The 22,602-nt window shown below is 42.9% G+C and overlaps 2 protein-coding genes across 2 annotated transcripts; both read left to right on the top strand.

Moving 5' to 3' along the window:
- The first annotated feature begins 1,526 nt into the window (after positions 1 to 1,526).
- calhm6 (calcium homeostasis modulator family member 6) lies at positions 1,527 to 5,263 on the top strand. The gene is made up of 2 exons (XM_068734580.1): positions 1,527 to 2,088; positions 3,445 to 5,263. The coding sequence occupies exons 1-2, from the start codon at positions 1,543 to 1,545 to the stop codon at positions 3,877 to 3,879; spliced, it is 981 nt and encodes a 326-aa protein (XP_068590681.1). The 5' UTR covers positions 1,527 to 1,542; the 3' UTR covers positions 3,880 to 5,263.
- Positions 5,264 to 5,434: 171 nt separating this feature from the next.
- On the top strand, positions 5,435 to 7,966 carry LOC137890488 (calcium homeostasis modulator protein 5-like). The gene is made up of 2 exons (XM_068734582.1): positions 5,435 to 6,310; positions 7,055 to 7,966. Exons 1-2 carry the CDS (start codon positions 5,768 to 5,770, stop codon positions 7,442 to 7,444), a joined length of 933 nt encoding a protein of 310 aa, XP_068590683.1. The 5' UTR covers positions 5,435 to 5,767; the 3' UTR covers positions 7,445 to 7,966.
- The last annotated feature ends 14,636 nt before the right edge of the window (positions 7,967 to 22,602 follow it).

Below are 22,602 nucleotides of genomic sequence, written 5' to 3'. Positions count from 1 at the left end.
CAGAATGACCTTTATCGGCCACGTACGAGTGCACAGACTTTTCTCATCCATTCATCCTTCAGTCTATCATACACACTCAAATTCAAAATCAACACATTTGGAGATACGTGGAAGTTGCAAAATAATTGGAAGTTAACGTACGTGTTTACGCCGTTACGCGTACGCGTACGAGTTTACGCCGCTGCCTCTCACCAGCTTCTTCTCCATAGCAACGGCGGCCGAGGCTCATGGGAGTTGTAGTATTTAAACTCGTCAGCTAAACTGACAAAAAATGATCAGAAACAAAGGAAATATTCATAACTCAATACAGCATAATGCAGCAAAACATACTCGAAATAAGAAATGGTTCATCTTGAATCCATTTTATATGCAATCTGACTACATTTATTACATTACATTACAGTCATTTACATACAGTCAAGTGTATTCAACATAGGTATTCAAGAGAACTACTAGTCACCAGAATTCATAAGTGCATCTCCTTTTTTAAACAAGCATCTAAGAGCATATACATTACACATATTTCATGTGAAAAAGAGAAAAACAGCTTATAGATGCTGCTCTTCCTCTAATAGTTCGAATGAGAAAGAGTGACCCCTGTTTTGTTTTCTCATAGTTGCTGTGACAACTGAACAGCCCTAAAGCTGAACTCTTTCCAAATGTGTCTTTTAGCTGACGTCCTATGGGTTGATTTGACTAAATCAGACTTCTGAAGCTTTATATTTACTTCAGATTTTGGAATATATTCTTGCACAAAGCCATGACCCCATCACCTCCACTTGAAGCATGTTAATATTTTAGTAACCAGTATGAACAAGAGGAGTCCAATCATCTAATCTATAATACTGAATTACATTTTAAAAGTTAAGGAGTAAAAAGTACAATCTTTGCCTTTGAAATTAGAAGTAGAAAGTAACATGAATTGGAAATACTCAAGTGAAGTACAAGTACAAAATTCTACTTAAGCACAGTATTGAAAAACAAATACTGCAACTATGGTTATTTTGGGGCGATTGTGGCTCAGTGGTAGAGTAGGGTCGTCTTTCAATCAGAGAATCGGTTGTTCGATCCCCGGCTCCGCTATAGTCCATGTTGTTGTGACCTTGGGCAAGACACTTAACCCCAAGTTGCTGCCGCAGGGTTTTCCTGCAGTGTATGAATGAATGTTAGATAGTCCTGATGGGCAGGTGGCACCATGCATGGTCTTTTTTTCCATCAATTGATAAATAAATATGGACTTTGTGAACAGTGACATCAAAATGCCATGTTTGTAATTAATAATTCTATAAATATTTGTATATGACATTATGCACACAAACAAATCTGCCAATTATGCCACAAATTAGCAATAATGAATAAATAAAACACTATGGTTTATTTAGTGGAACGTGCGTTACGCAACAGGTGAAACTATAAACACATAAACAAACCATTGGCGCTGTTTGGGAAGGGAATGGGGGGAAAGGTGGTGACAACAGATATAACTAGAGGTGTGGAAGTGAAAGTGTCAGTGTCAGTCGCTCTGTCACACGGCAGTCAGAGATGGACAAGTTCAAGACAGTCCTGAACTTTGCCAACAAACAGACCAACCTGGGTTTCGGGTTGGTAGCCCTGCTGACGGCGGGAGGGGAGCAAATCTTCTCCTCGGCGGTCTTCAGGTGTCCCTGCAGCGACCTGAACTTCTTCTACGGCATGGTGTTCCTTCTCGTGCCCGCTCTGGCGTTGCTGCTGCTGGGCTACATCCTGAGCAAGAAGGCGTCGAAGCTGCTGACGGGCGCGTGCCGGCGTGGGGCCGCGCTGTGTCGCTGGAGGAGGCTGACCGCCGCCGGCGCGGCGCTAATCCAGATCAGCGCCGCCGCGCTGGTGGCGCCCTCCAGCTGGATCGCGGTGGCACTGCTCAACGGGAATTACTACGAGTGCGCGATGACCGGGAACAACGTGAGCGTGTACGCCAGGCACCTGTGCGGGGAGAAGAACTCCCGGGTCCTGTGTCAGCAGCAGCTACACAGGTTCCCCTGTGGGACGGGCAGCGACGTGCCGCCGGTCGACAGAGAGGACGTTCTGCTCAGACTGAGAGCTCACTCTCAGGTCAGTGGTCTCCTAACAAGCACGACTCGTCCAACAAGGCCAGCTCTATTTTATGTGATCAACAATAAAAATAAAAAAGTGCTTAAAAATGCTTCATATTTCTGATCAGTCGTCTTAGCAGGGTGGATAATAATGATAATACAATATTATACGGTATATTTTAGGCTGCATCATCATCATAGAAAAAAAGTTATACAACTGCACCTAACTTAGATTTAACTTAAATAAAATCGCAAACAGAGGTTGCTAATCAGCTATTCAGATATTATAAGTATGCTACACAAAAAAACTGACTGAGGGACTTTACTGAGATGCGAGACTAAAGTACAGCACGTTACGATAGCAAACTTGTAATGAAAGTTCAGATTCTGTTTTTTCTATGTAAAAATGTGTAGGTACATTCATTTTCTTGATTTGAAGTACGTTTATGTGTTTTACTTTAACGTTCTCTGCACCTTTTTGGTATGTTTACCCGCAAAGTCGGCACCCTTTCTTTTTGTGTGCAAAAGTCATGTCAGTCAGATCCATTAACGGGCAAAGTTTGCATAAAAAATCGTTCTCGTTATTGTATCCTTTCGTTTCACGTATTAAAGGAATAGCTCCGGTGTCTTGTAGTGTTGTATGAGGTACTTATCCATAGTCAGTTTATTACCTACAGTAGATGGTGGTTTGGAGAAATAGACAGGAGTACCAGCACGGGATCAAAGCAATGTACTGCTGTGGACGGGCTCAGCAGCAGAATTTTCTTAGACACCTAAAAAAAGTCTATATCAGTTAAAGTGTAAGCTAAATTTAGAAAATGTTCCCCGCTTTACCTTGCCATCAGACATCAGACAGCCTTTTCTGACAGGGAACTGAAGCCAAACCAAACACTCGATTGGATAATTCACAAATTAACTTTTTCATCACGGCCATTGCAGATCTCCCTACATGTTTGGCACACAGGAGGAGTTTCAGTTGGTTGCAATCTGCAACCTCACAGCTTGATGTCGTACATCACACACTGTACCTTTTAAAGGGTTAGTTCGGAATCATCAAAGTCACACAATAATGTGTTAAAAAGTTTGAGGCAGCGATAGACCACAACTCCGTCGTTCTGCAAGGTAAAATTCACCGTTTTTGTCAAAGGAGTCTTGTGTCTTCGAAGAGAGTATCGATAACGGCCTCAGTTCCCCGTTGTAAAGGGCTGTCTGTTTGTTTCTCCAAACTGGGGGCCTGCTGACCGCCATCTTCTGTAGGTAATACACTGACGATGGATAAGAACCTCATATATCCCCATTACAAAACAACCAAACCATCCCTTTAATGTGCGACAAACATCCAAGTGAATTCTAAATCCATACCATGTGACCACAGATCCTGGGCTGGCTGCTCATCGCCTCCGTCATGTTGTCCAACCTGCTGCTGAACTGCGTGGCTCGGTGCACCTCCCCCATCAGCTACCTGCAGCTCAAGTTCTGGAGAGCGTACGTTCAGGAGGAGAGCAACCTGATCGATTCGTACAGCGCCAAGCACGCCAAAGAGCTCGCCGAGAGGAACCTGAAGAGCTTCTTTGGCCAGACGCCGCCCGAAGTCATCGTCACCCCTTCCAGCAAGGACTGGGAGAAGATCTCCTCCCTCTACAAGTTCAGCACCAAGGGCCACTACTACAGCACCCTGCACCGGTACGTGGAGAGCTGGCAGGAGACCGACAACGAGATGATGAGGATGGGCTCGGTCATATCGAGCGAGCACGCCGACGACACCCCGGCTGTTCTTGGTTTTGTAGACGAAGGCAGGGTGGCGCTGTGACGCAGCCTTTCAGCATCAGAGGATCATCTGTGTTGGATCGTACTGATAATCTAGAGAGCCAAAGACCGCCAACCTTAAATAATGGACTACCTGCTTAACGCTGAGCTGCAGGCTGATGTATTTGGTCAAAGTCCAATGTATTGGAAGGATTGAAATTCTGACCCGATGATGGCGCCAGATAAAAGAAAGTTAAGAGATCACAGAGAATTATGCCGAGCAGAACAAGAATATTTTAACCACGTATACATAAAACCCAAATTGTTGAGGACAATTAAAAAAAAAAAAACTTTATTTAACGACATAATGATACAATGGATGACACGAGAGGGCAGTTGGCAACACAACTGAAAGCAGGGCGGTGGTTTCAATTTCAAAAATGAACAGCAGCAACAGTGAGGTAGAGTGTAAAGACAGAGATTCATGTGAGCCTTATTTACCCCAAATTACTTGTTTTCCATTTGAAGTGTGGGTTTAAACAGGAAATGTGTCATATTCACCACTTCCTGTGTGACAAAATTAAAGTTACTGAGGAACTTTTAACTGGTAATGAAACATTCTCAATTTAATGCAGAAACCTATGACCTTCATTAGTAAATGAGACCATCAGAGAGAAGATTGTCTATTTCTATATAGTTATTTTAATGCTTGTCATTGGTGCTACCTGGTCAGATTCTGCGCAAAATCAGACAAAATGCTGCAGGTTCACTTGAAACTTGTTTAGCTCAGCCTCCAGCTGACCGCATACAGAACCAGATCCAGTTTTGCTTCAACCTAAACACATAAAGAGTAAAAAAAAAGAAGAACAAAAATATATATTAAAGATAAAAAATATATATATTTTCATTTATATGCAATGCTCAAACTGATCACCTTACTGATGGTGTTACTGTAGTAGCAGCAGATAATGATGTGCCTCATACAGAATGCGTAGAGGAGGTTTAACCACTTCCTGTATAATGCTCTCAGAGTGTTTTAGTCTGAGTAGTCGCTCTTATGGGAATGGAACAGAAAAAAACGACCAAGAGGATGTGATCACTTCCTCATGGCACTCTGCTGCTGATGCTGGCCGCCTCTCTCTGTATCTCTGCAATGATGGTATGTTCTCTATGGAAATGTTTCAAAACAATGAATGAATGCTCTCGTTCTGCATGATTTGTTTTTCTGCACATACGCTTTTCCCCTTTTTTGTACATTCCATCATTCCAGATAATGAATTGTCGATTTCATCCTTGCTGAGTGCACGCTGCCCTCACGCTGGACTGAGACTTTGTTTGTTGTGTTTAGTGAGTGTGTGTGCACGAAGAGAAACAAATCAAGTTGTCATACTTATACTCATTTCATGTCAATTAATCTCTGCTTCATATAAAAGTGAAAAAAAACAGAAGCATGACATCGTCTGAGTTCATTTGGTGTGTTTGTGTTTGCTGTTTGTTTTGCCGGCATGTAATTGCTTCAGGCTGCATTCTGATCACGTGACCGTCAAAGACTTGTAAAAAACAGTGAGAGCTGAAAGGGGAAGCATATGAAGGGGTGGGGGGGAGGGTGTTGATGTGAACAGATAAAGGGAAGTGGAGTGAAACTGTAACTTTATTTACAGCTGGGTCTGGACCTTTCCTTTTAGCGGAGGAAAAAGAGGGGCTTTCCTTTGGAGCAGGAGTAGAAAAAGAGGCTTTGGGTGGAAGGGAGTGTCAGATTGACTGAAGGAGGAGCCTTAAGAGAGGAGAGGCAGCTAAAGGGAGGGGCACAGACAGTGTTTTGTCCTCAGCTGTGGAGGAAAACGCAGGACAGGGAATGACTGCAGACACTTAACTTCTTCACTCTCCGCTCTCTGTCTTTCCCTTCGCTTGATTTCTCGCCGGAGTGTGTTTGAAACCTCCCCGCTGGCGCCATGGATAACTTCCAGACCGTCCTGCGTTTCTTCATGAACCAGAAAGCCACCATCGGCTACAGCTTCATGGCTCTCCTGACTATAGGCGGGGAGCGAGTCTTCTCCATGGTTTCCTTTCAGTGCCCGTGCAACCACGACCAGAACTTTGCCTACGGGCTGACTTTCCTGCTGGGCCCGGCGGCGGTGCTGCTGGTTTTAGGCCTCTTCTTCAGCACCAGGTTGTGGAGGCTCTACACCGGCTGCTGCCTCAATCCCATGAAGCTGTGCCCCCGGGGGAAATGCTTCGGCTGCCTCAGGGCGTTCATGAGCATCTTCACTGGGGCTTGCGTGGCCCCAATAATGTGGCTCTCGGTGGCCCTGCTCAATGGGACCTTTTACGAGTGTGCCGTCAGCGGCCTTGACGATAACGTGGTGGTGGATCTGTTCTGTAAAAACAAGACCATGAAGTGTCGGGAGGAGCTGGCCCGAGTACCCTGTGACCGGTCCAAACTGTCCAGCGATGAGCGCATGGAGCTGCTGCTAATGTTCAGGGCCCAGTCACAGGTAAGAGAGACACGCACTACTCATAATCCTGTTAAAGCAGGTATATAATTTTGCCTGTGGATCTCTATGAGCTGTTTCAAGTCTAGAAACTAACCCTGATGATGTCATAGTGATGTCATAAGGGTTATCTCAATTTGGGTTGGGAGACACAAAATAGACACAAATTCACAGCACAATGTTACAAATTGCATGTTAAGGAGTTCACGGTGTTTATCGGGCAGGGAGGATCTGATAAAAGATGTTATCCAGTTGAATTATGGGAAATTTAGAATCCGGGTTTTTGGAATTTCTTCCTAAAAGACAGGATAGGTCGTAGAAATGGGTATCGTTTAAAACATTACAATGTCAGTACTAACAACATACCCTTGAAGTGATATCGATACATAAAAGTACTTCATTCGATACCCACAAACTGGAATAAGACATTTTTGTGGGCTGCTTAGATCAGAAACCATGCGATCCAGATTTAGCTCCCTTTCCTATGTAACATGCAGGCATATTAGAATATGCCACCCACATCTGAGTATCTCCGCCCATGGTTAGAGAAGTACCTTTGCAAAGGTTCACCATCTTTTGCTGATGGAGAATACAGGTACATTTTGAACATTAAAGCATATAAACATGTGCTAGTTGAAACCAAAAATACAAGTATTAACCTGAAAATGAGCATGATGTGTCCCCTTTAAATGCATTCCCTATCGAGTGCCTATCGCATCCCTTCATATCATTCCCGTATGTCTGCAGATCCTGGGTTGGTGTATCATCATCGTTGCTGCATTCGGGGGCCTCTTTGGTACCTGCTGTACAAACTGCCGCTCCAAAGTCAGCTACCTGCAGCTCACGTTCTGGAAGCGCTATGTGGAGAAAGAGAAGGAGCGCTTCGACAGCTTTGCGGTGGACTATGCCACCAAGCTGGCAGAGAGAAACCTGCAGAGCTTCTTTGAGAACAAGGACCCCGAGGCGTTCCCTTTCCCCAGCCACAGGGCATGGGAGGAGATCTCGGCACACTACACCTTTTCCAGGAGCGAGCAGTGTTACAGCACCCTGCAGCGGTACGTGGAGAGGACAGACAGGGACTTTGCACCGGAGAAGACACCTGTGTTGGACTTGGAGCATGGAATAGAGATGCGTTGAGAGAGAGGGCAAACTGTGGTGCTACCGTCATAACTGTTGGTATTTAACTTTAAGTCGATTGTATGTGCAAGTCTGACTCAGGAACAGCTTACAGAGCCGCCCTTTCAGTATTACGCCAAAGTATTTGCCGAACTTTCTGTAAGCACATGAAATAATGAAGGGCATAACCACTATTTTATACACATTCGCTCTCCCTATCTCTGTAACACTGCATGCATTTAGGTGTTCAACCACTAACTCACACAGTAAGTAATTAACTAACTCAGTTATTTAAGAAGCTGCAGTCAGGGCCGTAGCTACGATTGAAAACACTGAGACCCATTTAAACAGACTTATAGGAGCCATTTCGTTATTGTCAATTTTTTTTTTGCGATTTAAAAAAAATCGCGGGGGTTTGGGGAACTCATGACATTAGTATTTTTTTTAAAGTTGTCGCTATAACCCTGGTTGCATACCTGATGAATAATTAATTTTAAAACTGACAAAAGTGTGCAAATAAAGTAAACTGTAATACCACATCAACTGTCTCCTGATATTTGTGTGTCATATGAGGGAATTTAGGCAGTATTTTAGTTCAAGCTAGCCACTGTACACATGCATTTCATGTAGGACATGCTGTGTCTCGCCTAGGAGGTCATGTTTGACTGTGTTCATCAGGTCTGTGTAATGACTCTCCTGACAGTCTTTCAGCATTCCAATCCTGTCTGATCCGCAGGCGAAGCGAACGTGGTTCCCTCCCATGTCATTACAGAGTCACTGTGCAGGTTTGTTTGTAGTTTGTTTCCTGTTTCTTTTGCCTTTGCCTCGCCTCTTTTTTTTTTTTTAAATCGCACCCGTTTGATAGTTAATTAGTCCTTTGTGTATTTAGTCTGTGTGCTCTCCCTCTTGCAGTTGTTAGGTCCTATGCGTTTGTCTCTTGTTTTTCTGATTTCCCTACCTGTAGTCCTCGTGCCATATCGGTTGACTTTTTGGCTGTGTTTCCTTTGTACTTTGTATTACCTTGCTTTTTGGAACCAGCATTTTTTTTTTTTAAATGAAAAGGTCCTCTTTTGTTCACTTTACCTATCCGCCTGCTTTCCTATATTTGGATCCTCTTTTTTGAACTGAATAGTAATTTATTTGCATCCTTGTATGTCCTTAAAGTTATAATCCTTTATTGCATTACGTCAAACTCCTTTTCAGGGGTTAAAACAAGCTCGGACGAGCCAACCTTCCAAAACTTTTTAATGGGAACTGCAGTGGATGAGACTAGGCCGCACTTAAAGCTATGTATGTGTATTTTAGAATTTAAAAAAAGTTATTATTATTGTAATTTTCTTTACAAACTTTATTAGTTTGGTTGGTCCCTTTCCAAAAGATGATGACAGCCAAACTGTTTACCTTGACAGTACACATACATCCATCAAACTTAATCTTTACCTATTTATACAACTGCAAAACTTTATATGAATGGGAAACGGGAGAGAAGTTATTGGTACACTACTAGTTAAATCCTTATTTTAGCTGTTATAACCATAAAGGTTCAGTGTGTAGAATTAGTGACATCTAGTGATGAGGTTGCAGATTGCAGCCAACTGTATACACTTTAGCTCACCCCTCCCTTGTTGGAGAATTATGGTGGCCTCCAGATAACGTAAAAACACACTACTGTAGAAACATTGTTATGATATACGATATTTTGAATATTGTAATGCATTTCTGCAAATAAACATCGCTAAATCTTACACACTGGTCATTTAAGATGAACATGTTGACTGCATTTCTGACTATGAAGCATTTGTAAAGCTTTTTTAAAATATGTTTTAAAACCTATATTATTTACATTGATGAAGACTATGAGGATTGCCATACCCTGCGACAAACCATCGGTCTGTTTGTCTTTTTTGTTTGTTCTTTAACTCTGACGGTTCCCAGACAAGTTGAAACTTGAGCAATCCCCTGTAGCTCAACTACACCGCGTCAGCTACTTGGTTTTCAAAAGAAAGGTGGGTGTCAAATGCCACCCAAAATATGAGCACCTTGCTTTTCATTAGAGGATAAACAGCCAGAGAGTCAGTCTTAGATTTGAACTGAGGAAGTCCTATAAAGCACAGGGACTAAGGATATGTAGTGTTAAAAGCCCAATACATGACTTGCAAATAAAACTGATTGTGAATCTGAAATAAAATCATTCCCCTGACTCTTTGACTGGAGTAATTTCACAATATTGCAAACCCATACAAGATACACAAAACTACTACCAGCAGACACACAGTGACAAAGAGACACAACATGACTACAAAGAAGCACAAAACAACTACAAAGAAGCACAAAATGACCACAAAGAGACACAAAATGACTACAAAGAGACACATAACAATTACAAAGCAGTGAAGTGTGGTGAGGTGCGTGAGGCTCTGCCTCACCTGCCTCCCCTGACCGCACGTCCCTGCTACAAAGAGACACATAATGGCAACAAAGAGACATACAACTACTACAGAGAGACAATGACTACAAAGAGACACAAATTGGAAAAAAAGAGACACATGACTACAGAGACACAAAATTACTACAAAGAGACACAAAATGACCACAAAGAAACACAAAATTACTACAAAGAGACACAAATTGAAAACAAAGAGACACAACACAACTATAAAGACACAAAATGACCACAAAGAGACAGAAAACAACTACAAAGAAACAAAAAATAATTTACAAACAAACACAAAATGGACGTTTGGTGATGCTTGGTATTTGAATACAAGACACTTTCTTTGTCATACATGCTGTGCTGATACTACTAATATCTAACGTGAGGTGGGTTTCTGTGCTCTTGTGCTGCCGACCCCGCGGGGCCGCACCATCAGCCCGTCTCGCCCACACCGTCGAGGAGGTGGAGCGTGAGTTCGTGCGATAAGAAGCGAAAGGGTTAGGTAAAGTTTGAAAGCTATTCAAAGATTCGGACATCCCGGTTCAATAAATCGTTAGCGAAACGTTGCTAAAATACAAACGATACCCCCTGTCACCGTAGTGAGGTAGACAACAAGTTCCAACCTTAACTTAATTAAAACAGACCGTATTTCGGGCTCCTCCGAGCTGGACAAACGGCATTGGTCTCAATGAGCGACCGGCTGCGAGACCAGTGCGCAGGGACCGTATACAAAGTGCAATGCGGAAAATACATACTACAACAAATACATACTACAACAATAATTACTGCTGTAGTACGACCCAAAGCAACCCCTGGTGGTTAAACAGATGTTGGTCACACTACACTATAAGAGTGAATTTATTGAAAAGATTTTCCAATAAAAATTCACCATAATGAATCCAAAGTAGTTTTTTTTTATCAAAATAACAATTGTAGTACAAGGAGAAGCCCATTGATGTAAGAAGTGATTTTGGTCACACTACACTATATAACACGGAAGTTATTGAAAAGACTTTCCAGTAAAAATTCACAGAAATTAATCAAAAGCATATTTTATCAAAATAACAGTTGTAGTACAACAATGAGAAGCCCATTGATGTGTGAAGTGATGATTTTGGTTACATTACATTGTGTTAAAATGTAAGCCTATTTTTCATGTTCTCAGGTTACATGACTGTAAATATTGTTTACTCTTAGCGACACAAGAGGGCGCAAGAGCACACACAATAATTAATGTGATGAATGTTCATGTATTGTATTTTGACTTAATGGACTTCCCGTACATGGACATTTTTATGCGTGACGTTTTTCATATTCCAGTCAGTCCGCGCTCAACCCAACTGGCAGATGGCCACATTTCATTGTTCTGAAATAAATTTCCTAAAATGAGAGAAGTCGTCAGCCTCCTTCCTACGCATCGTCAGCAGCACCACTCTGCTGATAAAACTCAACAGGTTATGGGCCCAGGAGACGTTTGGAGGAGAAGATAGTCGACGAAAGCCAAGAAAGTTGCAACGGATCGCGTGCTGAGGAAGGCTGCTAACCTGAGGAGAGGGGCAAGCTAGCATGGCAGAGCAACGAAGGGCAAGTAGCAGCAGGCTACATCGACTGGTATTCGACGGCGACGAGGCAAAGTATGAAGTTTGGGAAACTAAATTGTTGGGACACTTTCGTTTATTAGGGCTGAAAGACACTGTGTTGAATGAGCCAGTAGCAGAAGCTGAAATAGCAGCAGATCCTGAGAAAAACGCGGACGCGTATGCAGAGTTGATCCTACTGCTAGATGACAAAAGTCTCTCTCTGGTAATGAGAGATGCGCAAGATGATGGCAGAAAAGCGTTAAATATTCTGAAAGACTATTATGCAGGGACGGGAAAGCCTCGTATAATTAGTTTGTACACCACGCTGACCTCACTTCAAAAGTCCATCGGCGAAAGTGTAATGGACTATATCATTAGAGCAGAGACCGCCATAACTGCCCTGAGAAGCGCGGGAGAAACGCTGGGGGACGGTTTGCTGGTGGCTATGGTGCTGAAGGGATTGCCAGAGAGCTTCAAGCCATTCGCAATTCATGTGGCGCACACCTACGACAACATCACGTTTGCTGACTTCAAGACCAAATTGCGGAGTTTCGAGGAAACCGAGAACATCAGAGCAACCGGGTCGAACGACGACAGCGTGATGAAGACCCAGGGGAGAACCGGACGGCGACCTCCCAAGGCTAGCAGCGCACATGGACCGGGCAAAGACGACAGCGAGATGGTGTGCTTCAAGTGCGGGACCAAGGGGCACCGAGCGAGAGTGTGTCGACAGAAGACGTGGTGTAGTGTTTGCAAAAGTGACACACACAGGGACGCGACATGCAGACGAAAAGACAAAGACAGAGACCGAAGGGACGGCGTGAGCAAAGTGTCGGAGAATGCTGAGGTAAAGGAGGACTTCGCGTTCAAGATGGCGGACGGACGGGCCAGTGACCAGCGGCAGCCGGCGCGCACCATCCAGGAGATGGGGCCTGATGGTGGACACCGGGGCCACATCCCACGTTATCAACGACATCGCCTTGTTCACAAGTTTCGACAGCACCTTCAGGCCGGAGACTCACAGCGTCGAGTTGGCTGATGGGACCAGATGCAGCGGCGTCGCTCAGCGGAGAGGCACGGCAGTGGTTACCCTCATCGACAGCAGTGGACAGCGGTGCAATGCGAAACTGTTGGACGCTCTGTATGTGCCGTCGTACCCGCAGAACATTTTCTCGGTGAAGGCAGCAACCACGAATGGGTCCACAGTCGTCTTCAAAGAAGACAATGATGTCTTGATAACCAGATATGGTACCAGGTTTGACATTCATGTGTATGGCAGGTTGTACTACCTGCACACTGAGATTGAGTCAACTGATGATAAGTGTAATGCAACCCACGACATCCAAGCATGGCATGAGATACTAGGCCACTGTAACTATGATGATGTGCTTAGGTTACATGATGTTGTTGATGGTATGCAGATCAAGGGGAAAATGAGTAAGCCTGAGCAAGAGTGTGAGGTGTGTATTCAAGGGAAGTTTACACAAACTAGAAATAGGAACCCCGATGCCAGAGCAAAGGCTCCTTTAGAAATGGTACACACAGACCTTGCAGGTCCAATAGCCACTGAGTCATTAGATGGGTACAAATATGCACAGTCTTTTACTGATGATTACTCAAATGCAGTGTTTGTTTACTTTCTAAAGAAAAAGAGTGACGCAGTGCAGGCAACTGAAAAATTCCTTGCAGATGTATCCCCTTATGGGAAGGTGAAGTGTATGCGATCTGATAATGGAACTGAGTTCACAGGTGGTGATTTCCAGGCGCTGCTGAGGAAAAGCAAAATTAGGCATGAGACGACAGCTCCGTACTCACCGCATCAAAATGGAACAGCAGAACGTGGGTGGCGTACTCTTTTCAAGATGGGCAGGTGCATGCTAATTGAAAGTGAGTTACCAAAACACCTTTGGCACTACGCAGTACAAACAGCAGCAATGGTACGCAACAGATGCTTGAACAAGCGCACAGGGCTGACTCCTTACGAGATGTTGACAAACAAAAAGCCCAATGTGTCCAGAATGCAACGATTCGGGTCTGTTTGCTACACTTATAAGCAGGAAAAGGGAAAGCTTGACTCCAGGTGTGATCAGGGGCGTTTTGTGGGGTACGACAAAAATAGCCCAGCGTATTTGGTGTATCACCCAAATACAAACAAAGTGCAAAAACACAGGCTGGTGAAATTTGTGAGCAAAACAGCTGCAGAAAAACAAACACAGACAGATGAGCCAGATCTAAATGATGACAGTGTGGGGCACAGAGTCAGGACTAGGGGGACGCAGGGGGTCAACAGGAGTGCAGAAAAGGCTCTAGAGCAAAATGAACCTGGTAAAAGTCCACATTGCGATAGTCCAAGGGCAGCAAATGAGTCTACTGAGCATAATGAAACTGGAAGTGTTACAAGCGTCGATCCTGAGAGTAGGCGGTATCCAACAAGAGAAAGGAGGGCACCAAATTACCTAGGCGACTTCGTAACAGAAGACCGTGATAGTGACGGGATGCATGTCACAGTAGACTACTGCTGCAGAGCAGTTTGTGGCATTCCGCAAACTTATGGTGAAGCAATGCAGTCAGACAATTCAAAAGAATGGAGAAAAGCAATGGATGAGGAAATCCAGTCTCTAAATGACAATAAAACCTTTACCCCGACAACACTACCCGTGGGCAAGAAACCAGTGGGGGGTAGGTGGGTTTACACAATCAAGTCTGGTGTAGATGGGAATGACCAGTACAAGGCTCGATTTGTCGCCAAGGGCTACAGCCAGAAAATGGGAGTAGACTATGGGGAAACGTTTTCACCTACAGCAGATCTAACCAGTGTTAGAATTGTGCTACTGATGAAATGGTCGCTGATGTGATGACGAAGCCTGTCAGCAAGTTCTTCTTTTTGGTGACTAATATGTGTAAGCCAAAGGTACACATTTGTTCAATCTTGTTTTGGTGTTTTTGTGTTACCAACCTGAGTACAAGTGGGGGTGTTAAAATGTAAGCCTATTTTTCATGTTCTCAGGTTACATGACTGTAAATATTGTTTACTCTTAGCGACACAAGAGCGCGCAAGAGCACACACAATAATTAATGTGATGAATGTTCATGTATTGTATTTTGACTTAATGGACTTCCCGTACATGGACATTTTTATGCGTGACGTTTTTCATATTCCAGTCAGTCCGCGCTCAACCCAACTGGCAGATGGCCACATTTCATTGTTCTGAAATAAATTTCCTAAAATGAGAGAAGTCGTCAGCCTCCTTCCTACGCATCGTCAGCAGCACCACTCTGCTGATAAAACTCAACACATTGCATGACAAGTGAAGTTGTTGAATATTGTTGTAGTATGTATTTTCCGCATTGCACTTTGTAGACGGTCCCTGCGCACTCGTCTCGCAGCCGGTGTTACGGTTTAACTAGGGGCCCTGTTAACTGGCGACCTTCAGCCGAATGGTCTGTTGTTGTCGTAGTTACGACAGCTGTTGCAAATCGGCAGATAACACGTAGCTGTCCTCGTGAATGCCGCATTGTTTAGTTTTGCATTACATTGTCAAACCTTCTCATTTACAGTCTTTGGTCAAAACATACCGGATTCCACGTTGGAGAGTCGTTTGAGAAAACGAGTCCACTCGAGTTTGAAACGTTGCGTGTTGTTTGTGTTGAAACAGGAAGAGAGCATGTTGCTCTTCCTTTGAAATAATAAAGTTGGTAAAAAAAAACACAAACGTCTTTGGAGCCTGTTTTGTGCAAACATGTGTCACGTAGAAGAACTCTGTAGCACAGTTAAAAGAAGACAAATATATATAAATAAATAGGATTCGAACTCATATCATTGTGAGGAGAATGAAGTCAGTAGACAGAAGCACTACCACTACACCACCATCAACATACTGTGTTATAGTGTAAACTAAACTTAAACAACATATAACAGTCGCTCCTCAGAGCAGAGGGCTGCCAGATCAACTTGTGACCACACTGCGCGTTTAACATGGAGCACTCTGCGTGTACTTCAGAGCAGAGCAAAGCCACATAGCATCACAATATGTAATATGGTGGGCACACTCAAGAAGGAACCGAGCCAAGGTTTAGAGAGAGGCCATCGGCTTTCCACACAATATACAGTTTTAAGGACGACCATTCAACCTGGTCAATAAGCTGGACACAAATAGTCCCATCATGTATTACATAGTGTGATGCTATGTGAGTCAAATAAAATGTGATTATGTATTTTACTTATTAAATTCAAAAGAACTCAACTGTTTGACATATGTGTTCTTGGCTGGTTAAATTCTTCATTTTATGGCTTTTCTTCTTTGCTTTGATGCGTTATGTCCACGTTGTGTATTTTCACCTCATGACAACATCACAAACATTTATCTCATTAATTTGCAGCGATACAAAGACGTTTTGAATTGTTAGATTTTAAAAAGGCGCCCATTTGTTTCGGAAACCAGCTATATTCTTAACATTCCTCTTAAGTACACTTAACAAGTGTAACACAAGTTGATCTGGCAGCCCTCTGCTCTGAGGAGCGACTGTGTTGTACGTTGTTTAAGTTTAGTCTACATAACACAGTACGTCAATGGTGTTGTAGTGGTAGTGCTTCTGTCTACTGACTTCATTCTCCTCACAATGATATGAGTTCGAATCCTATTTATTTATATATATTTGTCTTCTTTTAACTGTGCTACAGAGTTCTTCTACGTGACACATGTTTGCACAAAACAGGCTCCAAAGACGTTTGTGTTTTTTTTTACCAACTTTATTATTTCAAAGGAAGAGCAACATGCTCTCTTCCTGTTTCAACACAAACAACACACGACGTTTCAAACTCGAGTGGACTCGTTTTCTCAAACGACTCTCCAACGTGGAATCCGGTATGTTTTGACCAAAGACTGTAAATGAGAAGGTTTGACAATGTAATGCAAAACTAAACAATGCGGCATTCACGAGGACAGCTACGTGTTATCTGCCTATTTGCAACAGCTGTCGTAACTACGACAACAACAGATGCATTCGGCTGAAGGTCGCCAGTTAACAGGGTCCCTAGTTAAACCGTGACACCTGCCGCTGAAAAATATAATACCTCAAATATCAAAATATATATGAAAGTGATAAATTAAAAAAAGCAGCCCTGACCCAGCATGGAAAAGGATTTGTACGAACGGTATTTCTGGATGACAGCGGTGGAGAAGCGTTGCACATTTTATGGCTAAGAATACGTTTCATTTGCAACTGAGCTCGTGGTGTTTGGAGCTGTTTGGAGCTATGCTACGCTAAACAAAGCAGCTACACGACTTGCTTTTGAAAACTTTTGGAGAGACCTGAGTGGATTTTGTCTTTAAGTGAAGAGCAGCTGTGGTAAGTTAACTGATTTTGAGTCTTTACATCTGCAGTAGCGTTTCTACAGTGTTCATTTGTCTATCGTTTTGTTTTTATGAATAATATGAATGGCTCTAGCGCTGCAGTGTTGCTGGATTGATTTGTTGCTTTGTTGTCATATAAATATATGTGACTAGTTCTTGTGAGTTTTTCTTGTCATTGTGTTAATTACATTGATTTGGACTATATGCATTGTCCGTTAATTACGAAGCATCCCGTCATACGCGGGGTTATTGTCCGGGCAATTGAATCTGTTCGGGCTGTTGTCCCCCCCCCCCTGAAGACACATGCGGTTCCGCAGCCTCAGCTGTTTTTTGTTATTGTTCTGGGTTCAGAGGTCACAAAGCCTGTTGTCTGTTACGTGAGCGCAGTCCACCGAAAACATTATATTTCCCACAATTTAAGCTTCTGCATTTTCCAAATGCACTAGTATTATTCAAATGTATTGTTCGGTTCTTAAGCCTCGTACCGAACGGTTTAATACGAATACGTGTATTATTACACCCCTAGAAACAATTATAATACGGGTAGATGAAATCAAGCATTCTGATTGGTTGAGAGTGAGTCACGGGGTGTACTTTATTGAGCCATAAAGTACTGTACAACCTGTTTACATTTACTGGAGCGTTCCATATCAGTGCGCACTCAAAAATAACAGGTAGATTTCGCGCGACCGTTAGTTGTCATTTCAAGCTTGAAAACTCCCTTCAAAGCTAATGGGCACCAAATCTCAATGAAAGACAGCGTTGGAGTAATATCCTTGCTGGAGAAGGCACTTCCAACACCGAGCCACCGGCAAAGAGAGCAAGAGTGGTCTGAAGCGATATCATCAGAGACGAAGGGGACATGAGAAACGTTTTCCACGGATGCACAATTAATGGAGATATCCAAATCAACATAAGCAAACGTTAACAACAGCCTAATGTTAGTCTATCGAGTCCCAAGTCACTCGTATAGCAACTTGCATAGTCAAGTCAACTCCAAGTCACTTGCATAGCAACAGACACACATACGGGACTATTTTCTCTAAGCTACTGAAATGTGATACACAACGTTTGGTGGCTACAACTATTTTGTGCTGAAAGGCAGCTTACTATTTACTTACTATTAATAATGTCGCAGGCAACCCTATTATAAAAGCAATAAGGTACTCGAGGCAGTACTGTATCTACAATAATGTACAGTTCAAGGGTTTGCCTAACAACACCCTTGAACTGTACATTATTGACGATACAGTACTGCCTCGAGTACCTTATTGCTTAAATAACCATAGCTGTGGCGTCATAATGAGCTTATTAGGACATGGCTCAAGTCTAGTAGAACAGCACAGAAGGCCCAGGTATAAAATGTACGGTCCGCCACTGTATTTTGAATACAGGGACGTGCGGTCAGGGGATCTTTTTACTTGTCATCATGACAAGTAAAAAACAAATAATGCTAAAATAGAATAAATATCAATATTTCTCTACTGATCTATGCTATAAATGTAATTTCTGTATGATTCCAAGCATTTCAAGCATTTTTATAATCAAAATCGCTGAATTAGCGCATGTCCTGTTCAAACAGAGGAGACAAGTGAGGTGAGGCAGCGACGAGCTGTGCCTCACCTCAGATTGCGCAATCCCTCACTAACTGGGTTGAGCGCATGCCTTTTGCTTTCTCATTGTTTGTCACCACTTTAATATTTGTAGACACTTTTATTATATGTCCTTTCTTTCCATAGAATAGGTACTGTATTTCATGTGTGTGTAGAACATATTTAGTGTTGCTGATCTGACAGAAACCGCAGTGAAAAAGCACAGAGGGGAGGCAAACACTACTCTGCCTCAAAGAAGAGGGCGTGCGAGAGCCCACGGGTTGGGTTTATGCTTGTTCTGTCGTTGCTCTTCTTCTACACTTTTCTTCTTCTTATATTTTGCTTTGACCACAAAAAAGTAAGATTATATATCCAAGCTTTAAAATCTCAAAAAACAAGGAAATATGACCAAATCAACAGCAATTCAACATCGGACAGGTAAAGTAACCTTTTATGTGTTTGTTGTTCTCTTTATACATCCGTGGTTGTAACGCAGATTATCGCGGAATCTCACGATTTTCGCGGGTGGTGCTCGCAAGCGCTCCGCTTCTGAAACGCTCCCGGCGGGTGCAAGGCCGAGATCGCCCTTGTGGCACTGGTACTTCAGTGACTAGTCAGTGGCACTTCAGCGGCAAGCGGCAGTCAGGTGCCACAACTGTGGCAAGCGAGCGACACTCGTTCGGCACCCGGACGTCAATAAGCTGCCGAGCTGAGCCACATTTCCTGAGAACACCCATTGTTGTTACGATAGGTCAGCTGCCATAAATCAGTTTTATCATCATAGTAGATTTTAATTAACTGGAGAAAAAACTTGTTTTCTAACACGTAGATCATAAACCCCTGAATATAGACAGTACCCATTGAAATCGGATGGGAAATGTAACTCAGTAACGGTCCGAATAAGTCAATCTATGTAGCTGGCTTAAAACGGTATGCCTGTGAGCAACCAGGTTCAACTTTTACTTTATTGAAATACTTCCGCCATCAACGTCATGATTTAGGCCGTTTTGAAAGAAACATACAATCTTTACTGATTATTAGGCCTTAATACTCAAAGATTATCAGCTGCAATAATCAATAACTAATACATTTTTCACTCTTTTTAGTTTGTTTTTCACTTTTTCGTGACATCCAAGCATCTACAGAGTGACCCTGACAAGTGGTTATGCCTAAATGTTCGAACACTTAAATTTTTTTAAATATGCAATATCTTCACTCTTCCTCTGCTTATATGTAGGTGTCATTAGGTGCCACAAGCTGCCAGTGCCAACAGTTGTCACAGGAGTGGCACCACTAGTCACAGGAGTGTCGCCAGTAGTCAGAGTAGTGCCACCAGGCGTCAGCCGGGTGCCACTAGGCGTCAGACGATTGCCAATAGGCGTCAGCCGGGTGCCACTAGGCGTCAGACGATTGCCACTAGGCGTCAGCCGGGTGCCACTAGGTGTCAGACGATTGCCACTAGGCATCAGCCGGGTGCCACTAGGTGTCAGACAATTGCCACTAGGCGTCAGCCGGGTTCCACTAGGTGTCAGACGATTGCCACTAGGCGTCAGCCGGGTGCCACTAGGTGTCAGACGATTGCCACTAGGCGTCAGCCGGGTGCCACTAGGTGTCAGACAATTGCCACTAGGCGTCAGCCGGGTGCCACTAGGTGTCAGACGATTGCCACTAGGCGTCAGCCGGGTGCCACTAGGCGTCAGACAGAAAGTAAGACAGGTAGTACGGAAGTCAAAAAATTTCAAAATAAAAGTCAAGGCAATAGAATGCCCGTATGCAAGACAACTGTTAGTCTATGGTGCAAGCACATACCAGGGTAACATTAGAAGAAAAATAAATAAATATAAATAAATAAACGTGGGCCAATGGGAGTATGTTAGCAACAATAGTTGAGTACATGCGATTAATATTAATTTATCCATGTACACAGCAATAATCAACTTTTCGATTAATCTGTGGATTTTTTGATGCAATACAATTCGTAATAATATAGTTTAATCAAAATCCTATCGTGACAACAATGGGTGTTCTCAGGAAATGTGGCTCCACCCGCTCAGCTCGGCAGCTTATTGACGAGTGCCGCTCGCTTGCCTCAGTTGTGGCACCTGACTGACGCTTGCCGCTGAAGTGCCACTGAGGTGCCAGTGACACAAGGAGGATCTCGCTATCTCTCCCCGGCGGGGCAGATCGGTGGGGCAGGTTGGTGGGGCAGATCGGTGGTGGGGCAGGTCGGTGGGACAGATCGCGGCGCACACGCTCCCGGTGGAATCAAATATGTACCTTACCTATGTGTGTGTAAATAATGCTGATATGAAAAACAACCAGTAGTCAATGTGCAAGCTGCCAAATGAATGGTGGTTTAAGCTACTCTATTGGGTTCATATATTTGTAAATCTGACTTATGTAGTGTCAGTGCCTCACCAGCCACGAACCTCACCGCACGTCACTGTTTGAATACATTGCTGTATTTTTCAATGTTCAAGACCACAACTTGAACTTTCAGGTTCAGGTTGAATTGTGCCTTACTGACTAAGAAGTGTATTTATTGTTTTGTCAATTGCATTATTATTTAGCCCAAAATATGTGCTTGTTAAACCATTTAATGTTGTTTCCACGGAAACAAAACTTAGGGAAATGAGGCATTATCCGGTGTAGCTGATTTTGTTTTTTGCTGTCAAAAAACCTGGCTTTCACCTGGTTTGTTCAAGCCAGGTGAAAGGTCAGGATAGAGCAGGAGGGATTTTGAATTTGCCTATTGCCCCCAAACCTACCTATTTGGAGAACAAGGAATGAAATAGTGTTACAAGCACATATGTTATTTTAGGCCACTTTGGTTTAGTGTGACAGGCTTAAAATTCTTTATAAAAACAGGAGAAATGTTATTCCCAGCTAATACAAAAATGATCACTCTTATGATTATAAACTAGGATACGATTTGAACTTGAAAGTGAAGATATTGGACAGCAATTTCCCTTCTAGTAAAAAAAACCATACATACATACATACATACAGTGTGTGTGTGTGTGTGTGTGTGTGTGTGTGTGTGTGTGTGTGTGTGTGTGTGTGTGTGTGTATATATATCTATATGTGTATATATGTGTATATATATCTATATGTGTATATATATATATATATGTGTATATATATATACATATATGTGTATATATATATATATATATATATATATATATATATGTGTATATATATATGTGTATATATATATATGTGTATATATATACAGTTGTGGTCAAAAGTTTACATACACTTGTAAAGAACATAATGTCATGGCTCTCTTGAGTTTCCAGTTATTTCTACAACTCTGATTTTTCTCTGATAGAGTGATTGGAACAGATACTTCTTTGTCACAAAAAACATTCATGAAGTTTGGTTCTTTCATGACTTTATTATGGGTTAACAGAAAAAGTGACAAAATCTGCTGGGTCAAAAATATACATACAGCAGTGCTAATATTTGGTTACATGTCCCTTGGCCATTTTCACTTCAATTAGGCGCTTTTGGTAGCCATCCACAAGCTTCTGGCAAGCTTCTCGTTGAATCTTTGACCACTCCTCTTGACAGAATTGGTGCAGTTCAGTTAAATTTGATGGCTTTCTGACATGGACTTGTTTCTTCAGCACTGTCCACATGTTCTCAATGGGATTTAAGTCAGGACTTTGGGAAGGCCATTCTAAAACCCAAATTCTAGCCTGATTTAGCCATTCCATTACCACTTTTGATGTGTGTTTGGGGTCATTGTCCTGTTGGAACACCCAACTGCGCCCAAGACCCAACCTTCGGGCTGATGATTTTAGGTTATCTTGAAGAATTTGAAGGTAATCCTCCTTCATTATCCCATTTACTCTCTGTAAAGCCCCAGTTCCATTGGCAGCAAAACAGCCCCACAGCATAATACTACCACCACCGTGCTTGACGGTAGGCATGGTGTTCTTGGGGTTAAAGGCCTCACCTTTTCTCCTCCAAACATATTGCTGGGCATTGTGGCCAAACAGCTCGATTTTTGTTTTGTCTGACCACAGAACTTTCCTCCAGAAGGTCTTATCTTTGTCCACGTGATCAGCAGCAAACTTCAGTCGAGCCTTAAGGTGCCGCTTTTGGAGCAAGGGCTTCCTTCTTGCACAGCAGCCTCTCAGTCCATGGAGATGCAAAACACGCTTGACTGTGGACACTGACACCTGTGTTCCAGCAGCTTCTAATTCTTGGC

The sequence above is a fragment of the Cebidichthys violaceus genome, unplaced genomic scaffold, assembly GCF_023349555.1.
Source record: "Cebidichthys violaceus isolate CVI_PGR_0920_01 unplaced genomic scaffold, fCebVio1.0.p SCAF_65, whole genome shotgun sequence".
NCBI lineage: Eukaryota > Metazoa > Chordata > Actinopteri > Perciformes > Stichaeidae > Cebidichthys > Cebidichthys violaceus.
Note: the sequence above shows the minus strand (reverse complement) of the source record. Positions and strands in the feature narration are given on the sequence as shown.